Genomic DNA, 23529 nt, shown 5'->3' with positions numbered 1-23529 from the left:
CTGATAAAACCAGATATTCCCACAGGAGTCTGATCAATTAGAACGCTGAGTGGAGCTAAGTCGGATGATTCACAGCGTTTTCCTGAGGATTTATCTAAAAGCCAGAATAATCTCGTTAGCTGGAAACAAACGGAGCTCTATTTTTAAATGTGTACCGCATCCTGCATCTGAGCCGCTCCTGTCTTCACACTGTGACTGACGCTGTGTTTAACAGAGCAGACCAGTGAGTTAATCTTATGTGATTACAGCTGACAGTCCTAACAAACATTTCTGAACTCCTGCAGGCGCTGCTGTTTCTTAAAGATGTGATATTTCCTTCCTGCCCGGGGACCGTTTGATTCATGTCATTAAAACAAAGAATCACCTCAGAGGGACTCGAAAGGTGCTCAACAAAGCTAATGTTTCATAATGGGTCTTTTTGTTAACGAGGGAGATGCTCATTAAAACACATCTGGCTGTTACAGCGCTCTCTTTAAAGGCACCAGACTCTGCTGTCATTTTACCTCGCAGGGCGCTGGTCTACTGCTGCCTCGATCAGTCATCGTTTGTGTTGTTGTGTGTTACACAAAAATCGTGTTGGATCTGAAATAAACCTTTAAAACACAAACCACAAAAAACTAACCGATCAGGGCAGAGGTAGAGCAGCTGCAGCTCCTGTGCTCTGTGATGTAAAATCTGTGTTTTTCTGAATGGAGTCTGGTGTGTGTGCAGAGAGCGATGTAACGTCTGTGTGTGGTTAAAACAATCATCTTCCTCTGTAACAAAAAGGTCTATCTCTGTAGGGATCCTTTCTGTCATGTTGTCACACACTTAGAATAACAATCTGAGCCTGTCAGTGGAAACAACAAGAACTTTTAGAGGACGACCTTTGACCCATCAAGGATTATGTTGCAGCCATTACAGCCTGTTTCACTGCTGCAGGATAAACACATGGAGACATTTAGACCCACTATTATGTAAAAACAAAACCCAGGTTTAAAAAACTGAATTACCCAAAAGTATAAAATGCTTTATGAAAATCACTTAGGTCTAACAAATGCTCTTAAATTGAGGAGAGCTGCAGTTTGAGACATTTCTGCCCTACTGATCATTTAACAGTCCTCTAATCATCCCTCCTCCTGTTTCAACCTTCACAACGTTAGTAAAGATAAACTACAAACTCAAATGAAGTCTCCTCAGCCTGGTATACTCCTCTAACTGGCCGTGTTATGCAGACCTTATTCCACACATTGGTCGGGGTCCTGATGTTTCCACACAGGAAATCTGTCTCCTGTAAACACGCTGTGTCTGAATCGTTCTCTCACCTCCTGGATCATGCCGATGAACTCGGAGAAAGCCCAGTTGAGCTGGTTCAGGACGCTGTTGAGGAAGGAGGCGGCCATGTCTTTGTCCAAGCTCAGCAGCTCCGCCATGTGTCTCTGCAGCAGCAACGACGGACACGGCTCTAAACCAATCAGAGCAAGGGAGAGGACACACAGGTAAACAAACAGTCGAGACATCAGAAACTTTTATTCTGACAGTGTCGTCCTAATCCTGGATGGGTCCCTGAGGACAGCTCAGGGAAGAGGTGGTGAGCTATTTATGAAGCAGACATTATTCTGACAAACTAACCAGGTAATAACAGTAATAACTTTCTTTATACAGCGCTGTGAAACTAAATTACAAACATTTTATAGGGATAATTTGATCCTCAGAGCGTTCTCCTTTCTCTGTGATTTTCCTCAGAAAAGTGTCACACTGCTGCTGCCGGCCCCGAATACAGACGTTATATACAAACATGTTCATTTACAGATTTTAGCATCAATAAAATACATATCAGAATATATGTTATATACAACCAAACTGTCCTTTCCTCTGTTTAGGTAGTTTAATGATGGAACAAACATAGATAGGTGATGACACAGTCCTGTGTAGAAAAGCCTCGCACAGTTAAAAATATAAATAGATATTTAAAAAGACATTTAAATCATTCATATGACTCTCTCTCTCTCTCTCTCTCTCTCTCTCTCTCTCTCTCTCTCTCTCTCTCTCTCTCTCTCTCTCTCTCTCTCTCTCTCTCTCTCTCTCTCTCTCTCTCTCTCTCTCTCTCTCTCTCTCTCTCTCTCTCTCTCTCTCTCTCTCTCTCTCTCTCTCTCTCTCTCTCACACACACAGAGTTTTTGCCCCCCACAGTTCTGTAATATAGTGTCTGTGCTTCAGCTCTGCAGGTTTCAGATTCTAATAAAGCTGCTCAGTGTTTCTCATTCAGCTCATATTTCTATTAACATTAATATTCATATCCACTGCTTCGCCGTATCACGAGCCTCTGTGTCGCACACTGTGAATGAATTCTAATGATTAAGTTCCTCTTTTCTTTCATTTCCACTCTTATAAATGATCTCAATAACTTTGTGATTTTAATCCAGAGTGAAACTTCAGTCCGGGGAATACAGCTGAAAAATAACATACTTTGACTCGTGTTTATCACTGCACTCAGTCCCTGTCAAATAAACAGATTAAATTCAGGATGAATAAAAGTGACAGGAGAGATGAGACGAAGCAGAAAGAGGAAAGAAAGGAGGGTTTGAAGGAAGAGGATTACGAGGACGGAGAAGACGAGGGACGGCTCTTTGCTCCTGTGGGAGACGTGATGTGAACACGGTGGAGTCATGAAGTCTAATAATCAGTTTCTCCTCTCCGTCCTCTGATTCTGCTGCTTCCCAGAAGGATCGAATCAACACGTCTGAAGCATGAAAGCACAACACACTGTTTACTGCCTGAGATGCTGAGGTCACACTGAACGCTCCGCTACTGTCAGCTCCATTTACTGACACGTAATGCTCTTTAATCAGGAGGAAACATTCTGCTTCTTATTTGAACTGTGGACGGTTATTTCTCACTTCACAGTTTAAATGTGAACATTAAAAACACATGAAACAAGCTGAATGTAAATCAGGTAACTAGCTGCACCTCCACTGTTTCTCTGAATATGTGACAGTTTCCATATTAATAAAATGCACTTTAGCTCACTGCTGTACACCCTCCGGTTCCCAAGCCCCGACAGACTGAGCTACTGCCTACCCCAATTAAACTTTATTTTCTGAGGTCCCATTTATGATCAGAATTCTGACTTTATTTCAATAAGGTAAAAAAATACTGCACAATTTAATGTATTTTAATAATTTGGATTTATTGTCCAAATTTTTACTTTATTTTAAGAATTGTCACAATTCTGAGGTTAAACTCTTTTCTACATTTATTTTAATTAACTTTAGTTTAAAGTCAGAATTACGATTACACAACGAGAATTTCTGACTTTCTTTGCAGAAGAAAAAAACGTAGAAATAATAAAGTGAGTTAAGGAAGGTCCTGGGTCTGTAAGTCGTAGAAACCACCTCAATATAAATGATGCCTACGAAGCTTCAATATAACCTGCTTCGAGAAAGGGAGAGGGAGAGGGCACAGGAAACACAAACATACAGTGGTTCTTAAAATGGGTCCAGTGGTTCTGAGGAGACACCACATCTACTGACTCCTACATCACACTGAGGAGCTTTACGTGAGACTGTCACAGAGTCAAAGGGGTTTTAAAGAGAAAAACAAATGAAGACAGCCAAACAAAAATGGAGCGATGGAATAAACTTACTTTGAAAACTAGCAATGGACAGATCCCCTGAAAGGCATGCAAACAAGAGGGCACACAGATGAAAGTCGATTATCATGCAGGAAGCAGAAAATCACACACAGAGGAGCAGAAAAAAAACGTTAAAGCAGAGAGGACAATGACACGGCAACGCATGCTGACACTCGATTGTCAAAGGAACAGTCCCCCATGTGGCAAATAAAATTTCCATTTCATCCCCGAGCGTCTAATACACTTCATGTTAGGAGTGTGTTTAGCCCAGCTTAGCACAAAGACTGGAAGCAGGAGGGAAGAAAAAATACGTCTTCAAAATATTTGTAAGCCATTAGCAGCAGGTTCGATGGATAGAAATATCTGAAATATCTAAACAACAGTTTAAAGGATTATGAAGAAGTATGGTTCATGTTCCCCTCGAGATGATCTGTAAAAACTTTGGTTATCCTCTGATTTGGACAAAAACAATTAAAGAAAATGGATAAAGCAATAAAAGTGTGATCTGAGAAGTGACACTGAGAAATCTTGATGACTCAGTGATGCAGCAGTCGTAGCCTGGCCATTCAATGCAATGAAAGAGGACCGAGAATTGAACCCTGAGGAACCCCAAACCTCACTTAGACCAACATTGAGACAGAGTGTTTTTTTACATTCAGAGGTAACCTCTTCTTCTCTTCCTGTTAGATGTTCAGATTGATACATTCTAATGTATGTAAGCTAAATATGAAGCTAAAGCCAGCAGGTGGTTAGCTTAGCTTAGCCTAAAATACAAACACAGAGGAAAACAGCCAGCCTGGCTCTGCCCAAAGAATGATTAACATATTACATCTCATTTGTTTAATTTGCATATAATCAATAAATGTATTGCCACATAAACTACTGTAAAATTATTAGTTGTGGTGTTTACACTTATGCCTGTGTGCAGATTAAACTACGATGTGTTAAAAAAACAACCTTTTCTCATTCTTTTTGTTTCTTCACTTGACAAATCTCTGCAGGTGTTAACCCTCTGATTCTTAAATTACATAGAAAATTGCCTCTAATTAGAAAAATGATGTCCTACATTCTCAGCCTACGCTTAAAGAGGATGCTGAAATTACAACATCACGATGCAGATTTGTAAATAGTATTAATTCATGATTTGTCAGGACGTCGGGAGAGACTCAACGCCGACAGACTCTCACAAATTTCTTTGTAGAGTTGAATTATTTTAAACCAAGTGAGAGTGATTCTGCTTCCTGCTGTCACTTGCATTGACTTTGCACGTACCCATAAAGTGTGAAATATTTGCCTCACTTTTGGTCTGAACACTGAACATAGCTGCTAAAAGCTTTGTGTTGTGTATTGTTATGATTCTAAATGAACTGTAAGCACTCAGTGCACTAACCCAGAGTAAACTGTCCTCTTTATCTTTACAAGATAAATATGTGTACACATTAATATGTGCAACTATGATTATTGCTTCCTTTTCACTGTGAGATTAAATTATAGTCAGGAAACATCAACAACTCTGTCCTGCTTCCAAAAATAAAACCTTGGTCTCCGTCTCTACGCTCTGCAGAAGCATCCGTGACAGCTTCACTCCAGTCTTTAAACTTCACGTCTTTTAAAACTGCGTTAATTCAAGCAGAGACGCTGTAAAAATAAACCTGCTGCAGACAGGAAGTCATGGCCTCAGGTTATTTACGGATACTCCAACCTGAAGCAGGAACACTCCCAGACTAAAACAAAGAACAGAAATGATCGAGGGGGATGTGCGGAGAGAAAGAAAGAAATCATTGATTGATTTATTTCAGCTACATCTTTTTTTAGGCCTACTGAGCGGCTGGATGTGATCCCAGCCACAGGAGAAGTCTGGAGCCCCCCTGCTCTGCTCACTGGCCCCCCACAGAGCTAACAGCAACAAACACACTCATTCACATTCACAGTGACAGGCAGCTGAGCCTCCCGCTGCCCACACACACACTGACAGAGAGACCAAAGAGAGAGAAACACAACCACAGAGCGAGACCACCTACTCTGCAGACTGGGCAGGTTGGCGTCCTCAGGTTTGGTTTTCAGGAGGTGAGGAAGACGAGTGTATCTGTAGCCGAAACCACAACCCTGAAAAACAACACAAAGAGCTCAGACAACACACACACAAACAGTGTGCTGCCAGTTTAACCTGTATGAAGAGGTACTCAGGTACTTAACTCAAGGAACAGAAGGAATAACAGAGTGAAGAAATACTTTACAACTTAAAATCCTGCTTTCAAAAGTTTACTTACAGAAAACAACAGAATAACATTCAACATCAAAATAGACTACAAGTCAAAACATAGAAAAAGATATTAATGCAATAGTTTGTTTTAAACCCGGGCTCTTTTTTTTAACAGTGTGTGAATGTCTCCAGTAGATGTGTTCATCCTGCAGCAGTGAAACAGGCTGTAATGGCTGCAACATAATCCTTGATGGGTCAAAGGTCGTCCACTAAAAGTTCTTGTTGTTTCCACTGACAGGCTCAGATTGTTATTCTAAGTGTGTGACAACATGACAGAAAGGATCCCTACAGAGATAGACCTTTTTGTTACAGAGGAAGATGATTGTTTTAACCACACACAGACGTTACATCGCTCTCTGCACACACACCAGACTCCATTCATAAAAACAGTCATTTTACCTCCATTAGGTTTTATCAAGGCAGGTAGAACTCCTGTGTTCTGTGAGGTAAAATTACTGTTTCTGTTAATGGAGTCTGGTGGCTTTAAAGAAAAGACGTAACAGCTGTCCATGGATAAATAAAATCCTTTAAAGTACCCAAAAGTAAAAGTCTTTATTATGCAGAAATATATGTTATATGATTGAATTGTAATTATTTATGCATTTAAATGTTGCAGACGGATATGTAACCTGTGAGGCTAGCTAAATGCTAACATGCTGGAGCTGAGTGCACCAGCTGGGCGTACACCTGGTCGTAACCTTACGTCCGACTTAGAGCAGACTTTAAATCCCGCCCTGTGCACCAGTTAGACTTAAGCCCCGTTTGTGTTGCACCCGGGTGTATCTTTTACGCATAGGATGGAGCAGGCGTAAGTTTAGAAAGTCAGACTGAAATCCACGGTAAAACAAACTGTAAAAGTAACAGTCACAAAACCTAAAAGAAAAACACAGTGGCAGCGCAGGAATGAATAAAATGGTGTTAAAACTAAAGACCGTGATCGGACAGGAAGATGATCAACAGGTTTCGTTTTTGTTCCTGTTTGAATCAAAGAGCTCTCCCCTCAGCTGCAGCATGTGTCGGACAGAAACGCGGCGCTGTCCCCGCCCTGCAGGTGCTGATGGAGCTCAGATTTTGAGTCAGACGTACGAGATAAGACCTTTTTTTTACGCCCAGCTGGTCCAACTATAGGACGCATTGTCCTCACAGACCTCCACTATGAAGTAGACGTCTGTAAAACTGCTGACACAAGCTGGTTTATATCGGGTCAGAGAGAAAAACACTACTGAGCATGTGCAGGGGTCTGCAAGAAAAACAGGAAGTGCCACACCTTTTTGAACTTACATACTGAGCAAAGGTGGTATTTTCTTCTTATAACACGTGAGTGTGTGTGTGTGTGTGTGTGTGTGTGTGTGTGTGTGTGTGTGTGTGTGTGTGTGTGTGTGTGTGTGTGTGTGTGTGTGTGTGTGTGTGTATGTGCTCACCCTCCACAGTCTGACCAGGATCCAGTTGGTCTGAGCCCACGGTCTCTGCTCATAAGGAGCGAGCAGGTTCCTCATCATAGCTACACGTCTGAAACAATGAGAACCAACATGAGCACATGTTATAAACAGACCGTGTGTGTGTGTGTGTGTGTGTGTGTGTGTGTGTGTGTGTGTGTGTGTGTGTGTGTGTGTGTGTGTGACTGAACATTACAACAAGTTTTTCTGACGTACTTTAACTACGATTCTTAAACTACATTAAAAAACTGTGAATGTAACAAACACAAAGACGCTGCCTTTCCGATGATGCAAATCTTTTCTGTCTGACCAATCAGAGAGAAAACCAAGATCCACACTCACTGTTCCTCTGGGATCCTCTCCACTGCCCTGAGGGATTGTGGGTAACAGACGTAGCTGGCCAGGGCCTGCATCAGAGAGTCTTTGATATCTGACAGGAAGGGAAAAAAACATGTTGGTAGAGACGTTAAAAAAAAGTCGCTTATTAAAAATCCATCTGCCAAAACACACTGAGAGAACAAACACACACACGCAGGGATACAATTCATTGTACAATAACACAAGCAAACACACAAGTTGTGTTTGGTTTATAGATATGATCAAAATCGTGCATTCTGTGCAACTACAGAACAACTGACAGGAGAGCAGGAGAGCTGTTAAATAAGGGCTTTATGATAAGCGTTGCATTTTTAAAATTCATTGAGTTCATGCTGCAGGGAGCGGAAAGAAAGAAAAGCGTGACAAAAGCAAAATCTCCTCTTCATTACAGAAGGTTGTGAGTTTTATCTCATGTAAAATGTATGTTTAAGAGTTCCTGTTCGGAGAGGAAAAACATGTGAGAAAGGAACAGAAAGATGAACATAAATCAGCTGATTTATCACCACAGTAAATAAGCAGAGAGCAAAGGAGAGAAGAAAGAGGGGAAGAGGAAAATGCATGAAAGGAAGGACACGAGAAAGAGGGGTTCGATTCCTGCAGAAAAACACACACATGTACAGTGTGTGGTTGTGTGTGTGAGTGTTACCTGTCCCAACTATGCGTGGATCAGCGAAGTGCTTGGCGAGGATGGCAGCCAGCTGAGTCAAGGTTTCTTCGTAGCCTGCGGGCAGAAACACACACGCATGAAGTTGTGCTTACGTGCAGAAAACGTGTCCAGCAGACCGGGGTCTCCGTCAGCTCCCTCTGAACAGCTGAAGCTGCAGGTTTCAGGTGACACACAGGTAATGATGTCACAGTGCGAGTGTGTGCATCGATAAATCAATGTGTAAGGTAAGTGTCGTGCAGGTTAATGCAGGGCTCTGACACCGCAGACCCCCGCCCAGCCGTTCATGAGAGGAGCCTGAGGAAGGTCAGAAACATGTCGACGGTGCAACATGAGCGAGTTGATGACTCCTGTTGTTATTCAGAGGAGAGGGTCTGACAGAGGCTGCTGTTAATGCCGATTTCACCCCCATCAATGTGTCTTTATACCTCCTGTTGTTCGCTCTGGTGAGAGTAGGGCTGCCTCGATTCTGTTGTAAATTGAAAATGGGTTTGAAAGAGTTTTCATTTTCGATCTCCTAAATCAAAATGTGGCTGCGACTTTCTCTCAGCGTTTTCTTTCCTTCCACCTCGTCTATTTGCACTCCTCCAAAGTAAAGAACAATCTTCCTCTGTTTTCCTCTTCCACCATTTCCCCTGAGGGCGTGACGCTATAATGCAGATAGAACTTTGTTCTTCAGTGTTACTTTGTTGTCACAGTTTTACCTGGTAGCTCCTCCATGCTGTTGGCGGGGCTGAAGTAGTTCTTGAGGGCGCTGTAGGCGTTCATGGCCACGTTGAGGTAGAACTCTGGAGCGAAGGCGAACAAAGAGCCGGTGTTGTCGGCGTGTTCGATGGTCCGGATACAAACACACAGCAGCCAGTACACGTCCAGCATCTTGTCCTGGACACACACACACACACACACAGAGTCACATCATGCTGCAGCCTTTATAAGGACCTCTGTTAAGCACAGTTCAGATCAATGATTCACAACGCGACAAAACAGTTTTAGAATGTTGCAGAGAAACTTGCAGCGCTGTGAGCTGCTTAGTTGCAGAGCGTCTGAAGCCGTTGCGTGGAGTTGCAGAATATTTGACGTGTCAAATCTCCAAATGCAGTTTTAGAACTGAATGATGTATTTCCCTTCAGCCAATCAGGAAACAGCAGAAGTTAGCGTAGGCACCCTGTCTCTGGTGCTGCAGTAGCCAACGACGGCTCCAGATCCTCTCTGTGCTAACTCTCCGTCCTCACCGTTTATTAATCAGTGTTACAGCGAACACTGTGAGCACGTCACTGTCACTGTCCTCCACTTCTTTTTAGAACGGAAATCCAGCTAGTTCATTCATGTAACCTGGGCCTAATACTAACGTTATAGTATTCACACAGAAGTAGTGGGGTATGTTGGTGCGTCGTTGCTATGGAGACAGTCAGCTGCGTCCGTGCGCGTTGCGTTGCTTTGATGTGGCTCAGTTTTAGCGACCCACGTTTGCGATCAGATGTCGATGGATTCTTTTAGCAGTTGCATCCAGTCTCGTTGCGAATCGTTGATCTGAACTGGCCTTTAGCCTCCACACAGAGATCACTCATCAGTCAAATCCACTCAGAACATTTATTATGACATTCTCTGATCACAGGGTATTAAAACTAAAGATCAAAGTGTGGAAACATTGAGGAGATAATCTGTAAAACTAAATAACTGAAGTAATTAAAATGAGCATGGCACTCATGAATCTGTCCCAAACCTGCAGTCACAAGATCATCACCTCATATTCATGATGATCAGGGTTTAAAGTCTCATTAAGTCTCAACTTTTTTTTGGCCTGTTTTCAAAATAAGAGCGCACTGTAATTTAAGAGAACGTCATCCAGGATCAACAGATTAGCCGTGTGCACTTTGAACATTTTACAACACACACATTAAAAATGATTCATGATTTCAAACTACTTGGCTAATAAATGTAACTATTTCAAACCACTGCATGAGGATAAATGGGAATATTGTTGCCTGATAACATGTTAGCTGTAACACAGGTAACAATGACAGGTTACTGTTGACAAGACACAGAAACAAAAGCAAAAAATAAAGATCATAAAATATGAATCCAGCAGTCTATAAGCCACCTCCTTTTCTTAGTTTGATCAACAACAACTTTTCAGCTAGCTTCCTTCAGTTGCTGATTTTACCTGTGGTGTTCCCCAAGGATCTATTCTCGGTCCTCTATTGTTTTCCTTTTACACGCTCCCTTTAGGCAAGTTCATTCAGAACCATGGTGTCTCCTATCACTGTTATGCCGATGACACACAGATGTATGTTCTCGACAGTCTCGATTATTTATTTATTTATTTATTTTTTCACACAATTTTTTGGCAGTGAAAGAAGACAGTGGATAGTGTCGGAAAAGGGAAGAGAAAGTGGGGACGACATGTGGCAAAGTGGAGTGGTAGTCGAACCCGGAGCCGCCACATCGAGGACTGTAGCCTCTGTACATGGGACGCACTGAGCTAAAGCGGCACCCCAGATCATTTACTTTCATGTTTCAGACATTAAATGCTGGATGTCAAAAACCAGAGTCAATTTACTTTTGTGACCGCCTAACAAAGACTAGTCTGATGCCGTCACCACTGTGAATTATGCTCTCGGGTAGGATGTCCTGCTATGGCCACTCGTAGGCTCTGTCATTGGTATACATTGGTGGACCTTACGACCTATGTGTCCTTATCACACAGAGAAGCAGTACTCTCTGTCTCTCAGGACAGTTTAACGATTTCTGTCCCAAATGTCCATACTGAAATCTTGTGTATTCTGCACCCAGCACATACAATACAATACATTAAAAAATGACTAGAAACTCAATGAATTAATCGTTCAATGTTTTTAAATCCAAAGTGAAAGAACTAGAGGTGTCAATGTTTTTCAATTACCTGGTTGCAAAACTGACTGCTAGAAATGTATCATTTAAAATGTGAGCTGCTCATGCTTGTGTTTTTTTTCTTTCGTGTTCTTTAAATGTCCCTTTTGTGTTGTTGTTCCCCTAAAACCAGCTCCCTCCTGACACTAATTTGCACAGACTCTTTTGATGCATCCTTGGCTCGGAGCCGCCCGAGACGTTTGTGATTGTTTCAAAGAAATACAAACAACGCAGAGCGTTATTTTTCCCTCAGTGCAGAGTTATGATGCTTCCGCCAGGCCTTTATCCAGCGCTGGCACAGCACAGTGAGGAGGAGAGAGAGAGGGTCTAAAACTCCACATAAGAAAAGATAGAAGCTTATAATGAAAACAATCTTCCCAAAGCAACAAAATAAAACAGTCTGAGACGTATCAGTTTTGGTTTAGAGAGTAGAAGGAGATAAATCAGCAGGCAGGAGATGAATGTGTCTGTGAGCTGATCACCTTGGAGTAGATGGTGGCGTTGATCCAGGCCAGTCTCCTGCTGAGGTGGTTCAGCTTCTCTGCAAAAACCTTCTGGCTCTTCTGGAGCTCGTCCAGGATGTCGGGTCTCTGCAGGAGAGAAAACACAGCCGCTCGTCCTGTTATCACCGTCTCACAGGGACGCTTCTGGTCTCAATGATTAGATTTGATTCAAATTGAATTCAAACTGGAGCTTTTATTGAAACAGTTTGTTTTCTCAGGAAGAGAATAATATCCTAAAGTTCATGTTTTACATGATGTCAGCTTCTGGTGATATTTTCATGAACTGAATACGACATATGGAACGATTACACTATGCCTAATCTCTATGAACTGAATCTGAAAATGAAAGCAGGATGTGTCAGGTAGGGACATTTCTGTTGTCTAACGTGTTCCAGTCCCCTTTGAGGGCAGGTACAGCTGATCAATCAGGCCCTCCAGGATGTGGTGGGTTTTTCTCTGGTTGTTGCTGTCGTCCTAAAATGTCTGATTTCTGCAGCTTCCTTTAAAGTTACAATGCAAACACATTTCGGTATCAGCAGATGTGTCATCCTTCTGCCGATATTTTCTGCAGAAGAAACAGCGCTTTAATTCTGCCTAAAAGCTCAGTGATGCCCTTAAAAAGCTTGACGTAATGCTGCGACATTTACTCCGCGCACGTGTCTGTGCGCACCACGTGCACGACCTCTCTTCCGTAAAGCGTGAAGAAGGGTGCAAGATGTCTGCGGTACGGTTTCTTTAAAGGTTTCCGAAACGGACAGCAGGTTGTGCTCAGCATCGGTCATGCGAGGAGGAGCCTAATCTCATTCATTGAACACGACAACTTTAACCGCCCGTCTCAGAGTAGGTATGATATCAATCCACTACAGGGGAGACTTCATGTTCTCTGCAATGAGCTGGAAAAAAACATGAGCCTGATGTATCACTATCGAAATCGGCAAAAAGAATTGGAAAATATCGGCATATCCGATATCGGCAACAAATCCAATATGGTGCATCCCTAAATGCAAGTTGTGATGAGCGAGGCTTTATTCTGTGTAACACGTCACACATCCACTGTGAGCGATAAACGCTCCAATAAAGCATGTATTGGCTGAGCAAGCCGTTTGTCTGATGACGATGACGAAAATGTTACCTGCTGCTGATCTCTACGAACACGTATCTGCACCTGAATGTAGAAAAACAAGCTTAAATGTGGTCAGGTGATGCCGCGTGCTCTGGGATTGCTCGACAGACTCTAAACGATGACCCGCGCACACAAGAGGAAGTCTTGGCAATCATCTACACAGGAAATATTGTCCATGGCTCTCTGAAGATAAAGTGTGCACTATGATGGAAGCGGCCGACTTGGTGTTTTCCTCGTACCAATAGATGGCTGAAGAGTCGAAACACTTCAAACACATGACCGAGTTTTACTAACTCTGCAGCGACAGATTTATCTGTTTGTTGTCTCTGTTCTTTTAGAGATAATTACAGAACTCTGTCCTCTGGTCATGCTGCTGTGAAGTGTGCTGGTGACTCTAATGAGACGAGCTGTCACAACGGGCTGACAGGCAGAGCACGGACAATTAGCTCCAACAAGCACCAACAAACAACCGATTCATAACGCTCGACCGTCAGCGCACTGCAGGAGATCTGCACACAGGGAGGACAGAGGACGGCTAACAGGACGTTTGTTTTTGTTGTTTAGCTGCTGATTTGACACAAACATGAACACATACTGTAAATAATGATGATAAAGATTAATGTTCCCTAATCACACATGGAAACTGTGAGTGAGCTTACCCTCGCAGGGCATCGCGCGATCTTCTCCTCCGTGTCCTTCAAAGCCACAGCGTATTCATGGACGTCGTCTGAAACCACAACCATCTGAAAGACAAACAAACCAACCAAGTCAAAACACAAAAAGAGTTTTTCTTTTTGTCTCGTTGTGTGAAGTGTTATTGTGCAACAAGAATATTGTGTTAGATCTGAACTATGTACAACACCAGCCACAGAAAAACACAAACAAACTAATCGATCGCGGCAGCAGTAGACGAGCAGCTCCTGTGTCCTGTGACCTTAAATCAGTGTTTTTATCAATGGAGTCTGGTGTGTCTGCAGGCAGCGATGTAACGTCTGTGTGTGGTTAAAACAATCATCTTCCTCTGTAACAAAAAGGTCTATCTCTGTAGGGATCCTTTCTGTCATGTAGAGAATAACAACCTGAGCCACCTCGACTTTGATGATTTGATAAAGGCTTTTAAATCCTCTGATTTGTTGATAAGTCACAACATGGCCCTGGACCACACCGTCGCTCAGACGTGCTTCAGGTCTATGACCGAGGAGGGCCCCTCAGATCTGCTTCTGCTCTTTTGCTGCTCCACAAAGCAGAAGAAAAACATTAGTGATGCTTCTTAGTAGAGCCCGAGAGTTTTGGAACATAAAACAGCACACTTAACAAACTACTCAGTCAGCATTAGGTGGCAGGCGTGATGGACAATGAGGACCGGCCCTATCGCCGGCAGAGTGCGCGTCTCTTCTTTTAAAATCCAGTATCGGTCGGGCTCCACTGCTTAGTCTTAAAGGAGCTGAATATATTCATATTTTCTAACTTGCTCTTAGTGTATTTGTTGTATATTTAAATCTATTGAGTTTTTCTCATGATAATTTCATCATAAAATGATTTGTCTTTTACGTCAGAGATCCATCTTTTATTGTTTTGTTATTGTGCTGTGGTTTTGTGTCTGCATCCATTTTTCCAGCGTTATTTTGTCCACTTAGTTTGAGGTGTTATAAATAAAGTTTAATTAGATAAAGAGGAAGGAGGACAGGTAAGAGACAATGCAGATGCAGTGGTTTGCTTTCAGGATGAATATGATTTCTATAAAACTCAGGAAGACATTCAACCATCCAGAATATATAATATATTATAAGATTGTTATAGAAAGGCTGCGCCGAAATGACAAAGACTGTAAGATTATAAATAAATTAATGTGTAACTACAAATGTTACATGGAGAGCTTTTGACTTTTACTGATCTACAGTTTATACTACACTTCTGAAACAGAGACAGCGATGCACCATAAAGAAAACACATCATTGAACACAGTAAACGTCTCATTTCCCCGCACAGACTGAGACACGTCATCACATGGTGTAAATGCAGCGGCCACTTTGGGCCCTGCTGGGTTTGTTGTTTTAAATAAGAACAGGGACGCTGCAATAACAGAGAGGTCGAGAGGTCGGCCGTCAGGAGGGCCAATTTCTGATCCCACCGCAGAGATTGTGAGGATTACTCCGAGATGAGACGGATAATAAAAGAGATGAAACAATCACAGGCAGCAGGAGGAGAGCTGTGAGAGTGTCTCCATCAGTCAGAGGAAGAAAGAAATACACATACCAGAGAGACGTTCACTCAACAGAGCAGACACTTTTTAGACATCATTCATGAGCTGCAGAGGTCAAACTGAAGCTCTACAGACGCCAACACGTCATCCTCCATAATAAAGACGGTAATAAACACACAATCCTTCGGTTCTGTCTCTGCAGCCTGAACCTGCATCCTCACAGGACGGATTCATGAAGTCTGGATGTGTGTGTGAAGCTGATTTACCGGCTTGTAGCTTGAAGACTGCAGCTTTAAAGGGAGTTTCTAAACCTGGGCCACCACCAAACCACTCCTCCAGATGGTTCACTTCTGTAGGCAAAGTGTTTCAGGCTGCTGCTGCTCGATAGGAAGACACTCACTGCCCAGAGGTACTTTTCTTACTTGATATTTTACAATCCTTCTAGATGAGCTTTTATTTGGTTTCATGAACTGTTTAAGCAGGCAAGGGGCAAAACCATGAAACTATTTATACCTATGTGTACCCCTGGTTGTTGGGCTGTAATGGCTGCCACATTTTAAGTTGTTCTGATACCAATACAGGTATCATAAACGCCTCGGATACAGGCACACAGAAAGTATCAGCGAGTACACCTGTGCATGTACTGATCTGATACGGTAAGATCCGGTAGCCTACACAACAACAATGTACTGTATATTATGGCTGCAAGTAGGAACTTGTCACGTGACAACAACAAACAACAACCGTGCGATGCTAGCAGAGGGGGAAGAAAGGCGGAGCGAGCCGAATGTCTGCAACCCGCGTAGTCCAATCACACATTTTAGGAGGGGATTCACTAAGAATGAATTGTGGCCGCTGACAGCTCCATAAGTTGCGCGTCATTTGCCCCCCCCCGCTATCTGCTCCGCCTCAAGGTCTGATTCACAAAGCAAAGTGCAAAAGCGTTTTGGAGCTCCGTGCAGTTTGCTCTTGTTTTGTGTCTCATTATGAAGAAGAGCTCACCACTCTCTGCTCTCATGCTTGAACTGAAGCTCCTTTCACACTGCCGGTTCAAGGCGGGATTATTACGTCTCTGTTACACCTCGTCTTAAATGTAAAATGCACAGAGGCGTAACGGTGGGGCGAAGTCGTTCCGCCTCTGAGCCGCCATCCGAGGTAGTAACAGAGGCGAAACGGCGTCTGTGTAAACAGCAGAGCTGGCAGGGCGGAACCACGCTGTGTGTCTGCATGTGAAACACCCGCTGTTTGTTTACACCTCGCACACGTTTTGCTTCGGCCTTAACGTTTTTAAAAACACACACTGGAGCGGCGTTACGCTGGCGTTGCGTGGTCCAGTGTAGAATGACAAAGGTGGCACGAGGACGGAGCTTGGTTAGGGCGCTGAGGCGGAACCGCAGAGTAAAAACTCCTTGATCATGAGCAGGGAGAGGAGGGGGCAGCTCTTTTAACAGTTTAAAGTCCAGACTCGACAGGTGTTTACTAGTTTCAGTCTGTGACGCAGCTTCATTACTCAAACGAGCGTGCAACAGCAGCTCGTCCAGATAATAGTCCCTGTCCTGCGTAACGGCTTCAGACCTCTGTCCGTGTCTGTGCCCCTGTGCTGGGGTTGAGCCGCACACAGGCCCGGATTGATTAATCTCCTCTTATAATAATAATGACTAAATATTATTAACTGACTGTTTTCATAGACATTTACATTTTTTGGGTCACTAAAGACTGAATCAGGGTCGTCATGATCAGTGTAGACTCGGAGCGTGCCCTTATAACGCTGCGCTGCAGTTCCCACCAGCTCTCTGCAGATGAAGTTAATGAAGTTCATTAGCCCTGATTGTCTGCGTAATGACTCATTTAAATACATGCAAACAGCACCAGAGCACAGAGACGCTGTTCGCTCTGCAGCGCACTTTGAGGTGACTTGTGCCTGTGCCTGCGCTTGGAGAATGAGGCGGAGTCTTTTTGTGTCATTTGCAGGTTCAGCGGGCGCAAAAGTTGTGCAACCCTTTAGTGAATGACTTCTGATATAATATTTTAGAATATAAAGTCAGGATAATTAAAACAAGGGAAAAACTTCAATTAAAAAGGCTTATGTTAATAATGTTTTTACATCGTTAACATGGGCTTTGCAACCCTTTGAAATGCAATTAAAAGGGTCCTCTAGTGCCAACGTTTGTATCTTAGCTTATTGTGATGTCATTTCTTGGAGTATCTTCCAACCCCTAAAACCTTACAGCCCAAGCCAAAAGGTTGTGTTACTTAATAAACCATTATTATGGTAGTAATTCTAAGTATCAGTGTTTCCGCGACATACGTTTTACCGCCGCTGCTTCGGATTTCTTGAACGTGTCCTGAAGTCGTTCGCCGATGGAACGATCTCCATGTTTGGCAGAATCCACTTTAAAATTGATCTAATATTTTCACTGCATGTGACCTAACGTAACGACGTCATCAATGGACTTTAAACAAGAGGACGCAAAGACAAGTCTTTGTGATTTCAGATGCAAAAAGACTTTAGCTAACATAGTTTGTCTTTTAGATCGATTAAGCAAACAGCCATGATGTTTTACAGTGTTAAACATGCTTGTCAAGCAGCTGTAAGAAGAAAGAGAGCGTCTGTGGAGCCTCATCAGTGTTAAAGACAGGATGAACGGATCAGTGAGCTCGCAGGAGATGAAGCTTCACAATCAGAGTTTATCACAGCCTCAGTGTGAAGGTCACACTTAAACAGATGAATAAAATATGCAACATTAACCTTTTGTGTTCACGTCCTGACAGACGCTCACCTCACATGATTTACTGTTTAACTACATCCTGTCAGGAGTTTTAGGAGGCAAAACCTGCTGTTGTCTTATTCTCTCACAAACACTGAGGTCATGAAATGATTGGAGGAAATATAATGTGTCTTTTATTTTGAAATGTCAGAATATTCTCGTTTGTATAAAGCTCTGATCAGACTGTTGATGGACTTAAACATTGATGCCACTTGTTATTTTCCTTCATTACTGACACAGATGTTTATAGCACCAGATTAAAGACTCACCTTCCCCAGCTGCTGGTGGACGCTCAGGTTGTACATCATCACGATCCCGTCAACAATCTCCAGCAGCGACTTGTCTGCGATTGGCTGATCGGGTTCCTCCACCGGTCGCCCCAGCAGCAGGCCGTCATTACCGTGGCTGCCCTCAACTTCAGGTGGAGGAGAGACAAACAGAGAAGGTTAATCCAGCTGTGCTGAACCTGCAGTTCCCCTGGTGTCCACTCGAGGCTGTCTCCAGCAGTGAGTCAGTCCCCATAGAGCCCCATGTTAAACTTTACAGCAGAAATAAACATGTTTACAGCCTGGTACAAAAAACAGTTTGGGTCTCTATAGCTCATTTCTCTCTTCATGACAACTGTACGGGGAGAATCTTTATACAGCTCACCTGTTTACATTATATTAAGGCTTACAGTGATGCAGCATTAGGGGCGTGGCCTCTTTGAGTGACAGATGGGAGCTGCTAGCTGTCTGCTAGGTGTCCCCTCAGCTAATTCAATAATTGAACTATATTTCACTGATCAACACAGAGCTTTAGAGCGGCATCAGGCTACATGATCAAAGTTTCATGGGATGCAAAGCCAGGGTTGCCAGGTCGGCGCTTTTTCCAGCTGAAATGGGCGACTTTCGAAGTGCCTTTCGAGGCGCGAGGCCCTGTGCGGTTGCACACTTCACACAGCCCATGTGATGGTTCTGACTCCGCGTACGTTTCAAATGTCACAGAAACCTATTGGGTTTCGCGCACCAGTACTAAACGACCTACGGGGGTTGGGACCGTCCAACAAGTCTGACACACTGTTTTTACACTCATTATTTGATTTATATGTTAGCACTGATTAGCAGGTAACTGTGTCTGTGCTCAGCATACCTGGACTGTCTGTCATAGAGTGATTTGTCTGTGTGCACAACTCTAATGAGTCCCCCAACTGTAAATCAGCGGACTGCTCCTTTAATCGGTGTGTCTGATTACTCACTGTCCTCCTCGGTCCTCTGCTCCACAGCCAGGGTTCGGACTTTCACCTTCTCCGGCTGAGTGAGGGGTCGTCTGGGAGTCATCAGGCTGACGGCGGCCGTGCTCAGGAAGCGATTGGCTCGACCCAGAGTGGGAGAACTCAACCAGCTGGGCCTCGCCAGAGCTCCGCCCATCGCCGCTGCGCCAAACGGTCTCTGAGGTCAAACACAAAGATTACAATAACAGACAGCGCGCTCGGTATGAGGCAGTTTTCTCTGATTAAATTATACTTTGCTTCTAATCCAGAACATTCTTAAGGACCTTGAAATGTGTCACTCAGAGTCTTTATCCCGACTCCTAAAAGTGAAACATTATTAAATCAAAGACACATTTTTTTATTAATGTTTGAAAACTGTCCAGCATGTGCTTCATCAATATCATGATGTCCTCCTTATTCTGTTTGATCTTTTATGCAATCATGATGCCATACATGAAAACATTAACAATCACACAACAATCATAATTTAACTTTTAAGTCTGTTTTCTTCTTACAAAACAAACTCCTCTCGGTTCAGTGACTCCACATGAAGAAGGTGGAGCGACACGTTTAGCTCAGGTGGAGCGACGCGTTTCTAATACAAACAGACTTTGTGGGCTGCAGCTGTGTTACTTATACAGTACAGTACATGTCATCTACCATTTCTAACTGTGTTCAAATGTATGTTTATTCAGCGTGATCAGCCCGGTGATGATCACTGTATGTAACAAAAACTCTCTTACTCTTACTTCCTGTCGGCACACGGTCCGTTTATGTCGCCACAGAGTTAATGAGCACCGGGGACGAGGTGCCGCTGATAACATGAATGCTGTCACTTATAAGCCACCTCGCGTAACAGAGCGTCATCCTCGATCATCCCGCCGACTTTACAGGCGGTGTCACACAGACTCTGCAGCTCAGCGGTCGGTTCACTCTGCTCTGATGAAGAGTTGCACTAATGTGACATCAGACTTTTATTGTTGGAAAACGAGAAACTGCAGAGTTTTTGTTTTGCACCAACCTACAATAAAGCAGCAGCTTGACGTGTTTGACTTAATTTGCAGAATCGCACGTCCTGCGATGTGACTACTGCACATGCGCACGTCGCATTTAGAAAGTTAAACGATAAATATCACGCAGCCCTAATTCTCATTCTTATATATATTTAGTTGTAGCTTCCATGCTTTTCTTAATACATCCATACACCTGGTTATGTACTGTTTATTATTCTATGCTAATGTTTATTATCAAACCTAATAATTTTAGTAGCAAATAAGAGCTAATGTTTTTTAATCAATGATAATATTAAAGTATTAGAAAAGTGGAAACCTGTGTTGCTCCGCTCTCCTCGTCCTCGTCCAGGTCATCCATCGACGCGGCCTGGATCTCCGCAGGGTCGATGATGATGTTGGCTTTACTGGCCAGGTCGTCTGGTGGACATAGAAAAAGGTCTTTTGGATTTTGGGTTCATATTTGTTTAGGGAAAAATCATGGGTATTGAAAACCCAGGAGGACAGCGCAGAGAGAATATCTAAAGGGTTAGCAAGCATAGGATGCTAACTAGCTAGCTAGCTTGTAGGTCCTGCACTTCCTGTATAATTTAGAATCATGGTGGAGGAATTCATTGGATGCAAATGTAGTGCACGCCCTCCGGTGCAGCTTCAGTCTTCAACATCTTTTTTCGTTTTGAAGGAAATGAAAAATATTGATAAGAAAACCGACAAACCGCTTAGTTCAGGCCGGTGTTGGTTTATAGGGGACACAAGAAGGAAGACGTATGTGATGAATGAAGAACTTTAACGTCCACAGAGCTGCTAAGACGACCAGAAACAAACCCTCCCAGTGAACGCAGCAAACAGCAGCTTCCTTCAGTCCCTTCCTCTCACGTGGACTCTCTGCAGATGGAACAGCCCCGCTGGGCATTCAATCACACTGATCAGTGAGCTAATCAATAAATGAGGCCAAGCTAAGCTAACAACAGATGACACAACATCATGAGAGCAGCGAGTGTGTGATGAATGGGCCAGTGATTTACAGAGCTAAATGACCGGGGCAGTTAATCAAGCTTTGATTAAATGCAGGTAGAGAGGTGCAGGATGGACACAAATACTGATGAGAGAGCAGGGAGGAAGGAGAGGGGGAGGAAGGAGGGAGAGAGGGAGAGGGGGAGGAAGGAGTGCGCAGAGGACGGAGAGGGGGAGTGACGGAGGGAGAGAGGGAGAGGGGGAGGAAGGAGTGCGCAGAGGACGGAGAGGGGGAGTGACGGAGGGAGAGAGGGAGAGGGGGAGGAAGGAGTGTGCAGAGGAAAGAGAGGGGGAGTGACGGAGGGAGAGAGGGAGAGGGGGAGGAAGGAGTGTGCAGAGGAAAGAGAGGGGGAGTGATGGAGGGAGAGAGGGAGAGGGGGAGGAAGGAGTGTGCAGAGGAAAGAGAGGGGGAGTGACAAAGGGAGAGAGGGAGAGGGGGAGGAAGGAGTGTGCAGAGGAAAGAGAGGGGAAGTGACAAAGGGAGAGAGGGAGAGGGGGAGGAAGGAGTGTGCAGAGGAAGGAGGGAATAAGGTGGATGAAAGAGAGGAGGTCCTGTGGCCACTTTAAAACAAAAATGTCCTTACATGAACCAGGCCCCCCAGGGCCAATCAATCCAGAGTACCAAACCAAGGGCCAAACGTGCCGGGGACATTCCTTTTGCTTCAGATGTCCCCTTTGTGACTTACATTAGCTTAGCTTTTCGTTGTGTCTCACCCACAGGCCTTTACATCTACACTGGTAACCAGACGCATGATGTGAAGGGGACACATATGGTGAGACACAGGCTGGGAAAAGCCATGCAGCTGACACGCACCATCCATTCTGAACAACTTATTTCAGAAGACAAACTTGCAGCTGCTGCTATTGCTTCTACTTAAGCCAGAAGAAAAAGGCCGAGTCCAGAGAGCACCTTGGAAAAATCCAATTTTCAAACAGAAAAAACAATATGCCAACCCGGCCATGCTGTTCTTGGTTTAGGACAGTAGATCTGGCTAGTCTGGGGCTGGTGCCTTTAAAGGCCAGTTCAGATCAATGATTTGCAACGAGACTGGCTGCAACTGCCAAAAGAATCCCCGAACACGTGATCATAAACGTTCTAAAACTGGGCCGTTCACATCAGAGCAACGCAACGCAACGCGCACAGACACAGCTGACCTTCTCCATAGCAACGACACACTGACATACCCCACTACCTCTGCGTTAAAACTATAATGTTAGTATTAGGCCCAGGTTACATGAATTATCTTGCTGGATTTCTGTTCTCCTTCTAAAAAGAAGTGGAGGACAGTGACAGTGACGTGCTCACAGTGTTCGCTGTAACACTGATTAAACGGTGAGGACACAAGATCAGCTTTAACCAACCAATCAGAGTATTTGGGTTTGAAAATCTTTGTCATCGTTCACGTATCAAACTCTTGTTTTCTGCCGTTTTTATGAGACTCGCTCGCTAGTTTGAAGTTGAAGAAGACTGCGCTCATGTGCAGAGATTGTACTGACAGGATGGACACAGGTAGACAGGCAGGTAAGCCATCCACCATTTAAGACACCACTATTGACAAAAGTAGAGTAGTTCTGTTACCATAACCTCACACTACACACGGTTCTGGGTATCAGCAGGTTAGACACTAAGTGGTAAATGGATTGCTCTTTCAACCACTCAGAGCACTTTTACATATCAACACACACACACGCACGCACGCACGCACGCACACACACACACACACACACACACGCACTCTCACGCACGCCCGCACGCACGCACACACACACGCAGAAGCTGTGCAGAGGTTTCTCCCCTGTGAGACCAACTACAGTTTCTTAAAGCCATCGTCACCGCTCCTCTGGAACCAGATCCTTTTGAATCTTTACTGCCGTTGTTATACTTGTTTTTAATTTCCCACCTTCACACAGTGCCGGTACAGAAACACAGAGCAGCTCATTCTACATCCTGTTATAGTAATGAAAGGCTTCACGAGCAGGGTTTTCCATATGAAAATATTCACTTCATCATCATCATCCAGCAGAATTATGAGCGGCTGTCTGTGTCTGTGAGGACCGGCCCTTCAGCTGTGTTTCTCTTCTTCTTACTCTGCTGTTTGGGACGTTTCTGGACGACCTGGGCAGAGGGCTGGAGCTCAGACGACGGTCCGCAGGGCGGGACGACATGAAAACATGTCTGTCTGTCTGCTCTCTGTCTGTCTGCCTGCCTCTCTGCTCTGCTCTCTGTCTGTCTGTCTGTCTGCCTGCCTCTCTGTCTGTCTGTCTCTCTGCTCTCTGTCTGTCTGTCTGTCTGTCTGTCTGTCTGCTCTGCTCCCCGTCGGTCTCTCTGCTCTCTGTAAAAGGACGTCACAATCGTCTTCATGTGTCGTTCTGTAATGAGAACAGTCGCTGTGTCGTTGCTGTATCAGAGCTGC

At 43.9% G+C, this 23529-nt stretch overlaps 1 protein-coding gene across 1 annotated transcript in view; it reads right to left on the bottom strand.

Annotated features, from left to right (window-relative positions):
- The window catches only part of LOC138605348 (E3 ubiquitin-protein ligase RNF123), a 151927-nt gene that overhangs the window by 109443 nt on the left and 18955 nt on the right, over window positions 1-23529 (bottom strand). Inside the window, exons 22-32 of the mRNA XM_069677529.1 lie at window positions 20421-20521; window positions 19077-19269; window positions 18109-18254; window positions 13528-13611; window positions 11725-11832; window positions 9058-9235; window positions 8336-8410; window positions 7654-7741; window positions 7297-7384; window positions 5634-5718; window positions 1305-1444 (exon numbers count right to left, since the gene is read on the bottom strand). Of these exons, the coding sequence (XP_069533630.1) occupies window positions 1305-1444; window positions 5634-5718; window positions 7297-7384; window positions 7654-7741; window positions 8336-8410; window positions 9058-9235; window positions 11725-11832; window positions 13528-13611; window positions 18109-18254; window positions 19077-19269; window positions 20421-20521 (1286 nt within the window). The remainder of the gene's footprint in view (window positions 1-1304; window positions 1445-5633; window positions 5719-7296; window positions 7385-7653; window positions 7742-8335; window positions 8411-9057; window positions 9236-11724; window positions 11833-13527; window positions 13612-18108; window positions 18255-19076; window positions 19270-20420; window positions 20522-23529) is intronic.

Source organism: Semicossyphus pulcher, unplaced genomic scaffold (assembly GCF_022749685.1).
Source record: "Semicossyphus pulcher isolate SPU_LCO1_2020_fin unplaced genomic scaffold, fSemPul1.0.p SCAF_3, whole genome shotgun sequence".
In the NCBI taxonomy this organism is placed as follows: domain Eukaryota; kingdom Metazoa; phylum Chordata; class Actinopteri; order Labriformes; family Labridae; genus Semicossyphus; species Semicossyphus pulcher.
Note: the sequence above shows the minus strand (reverse complement) of the source record. Positions and strands in the feature narration are given on the sequence as shown.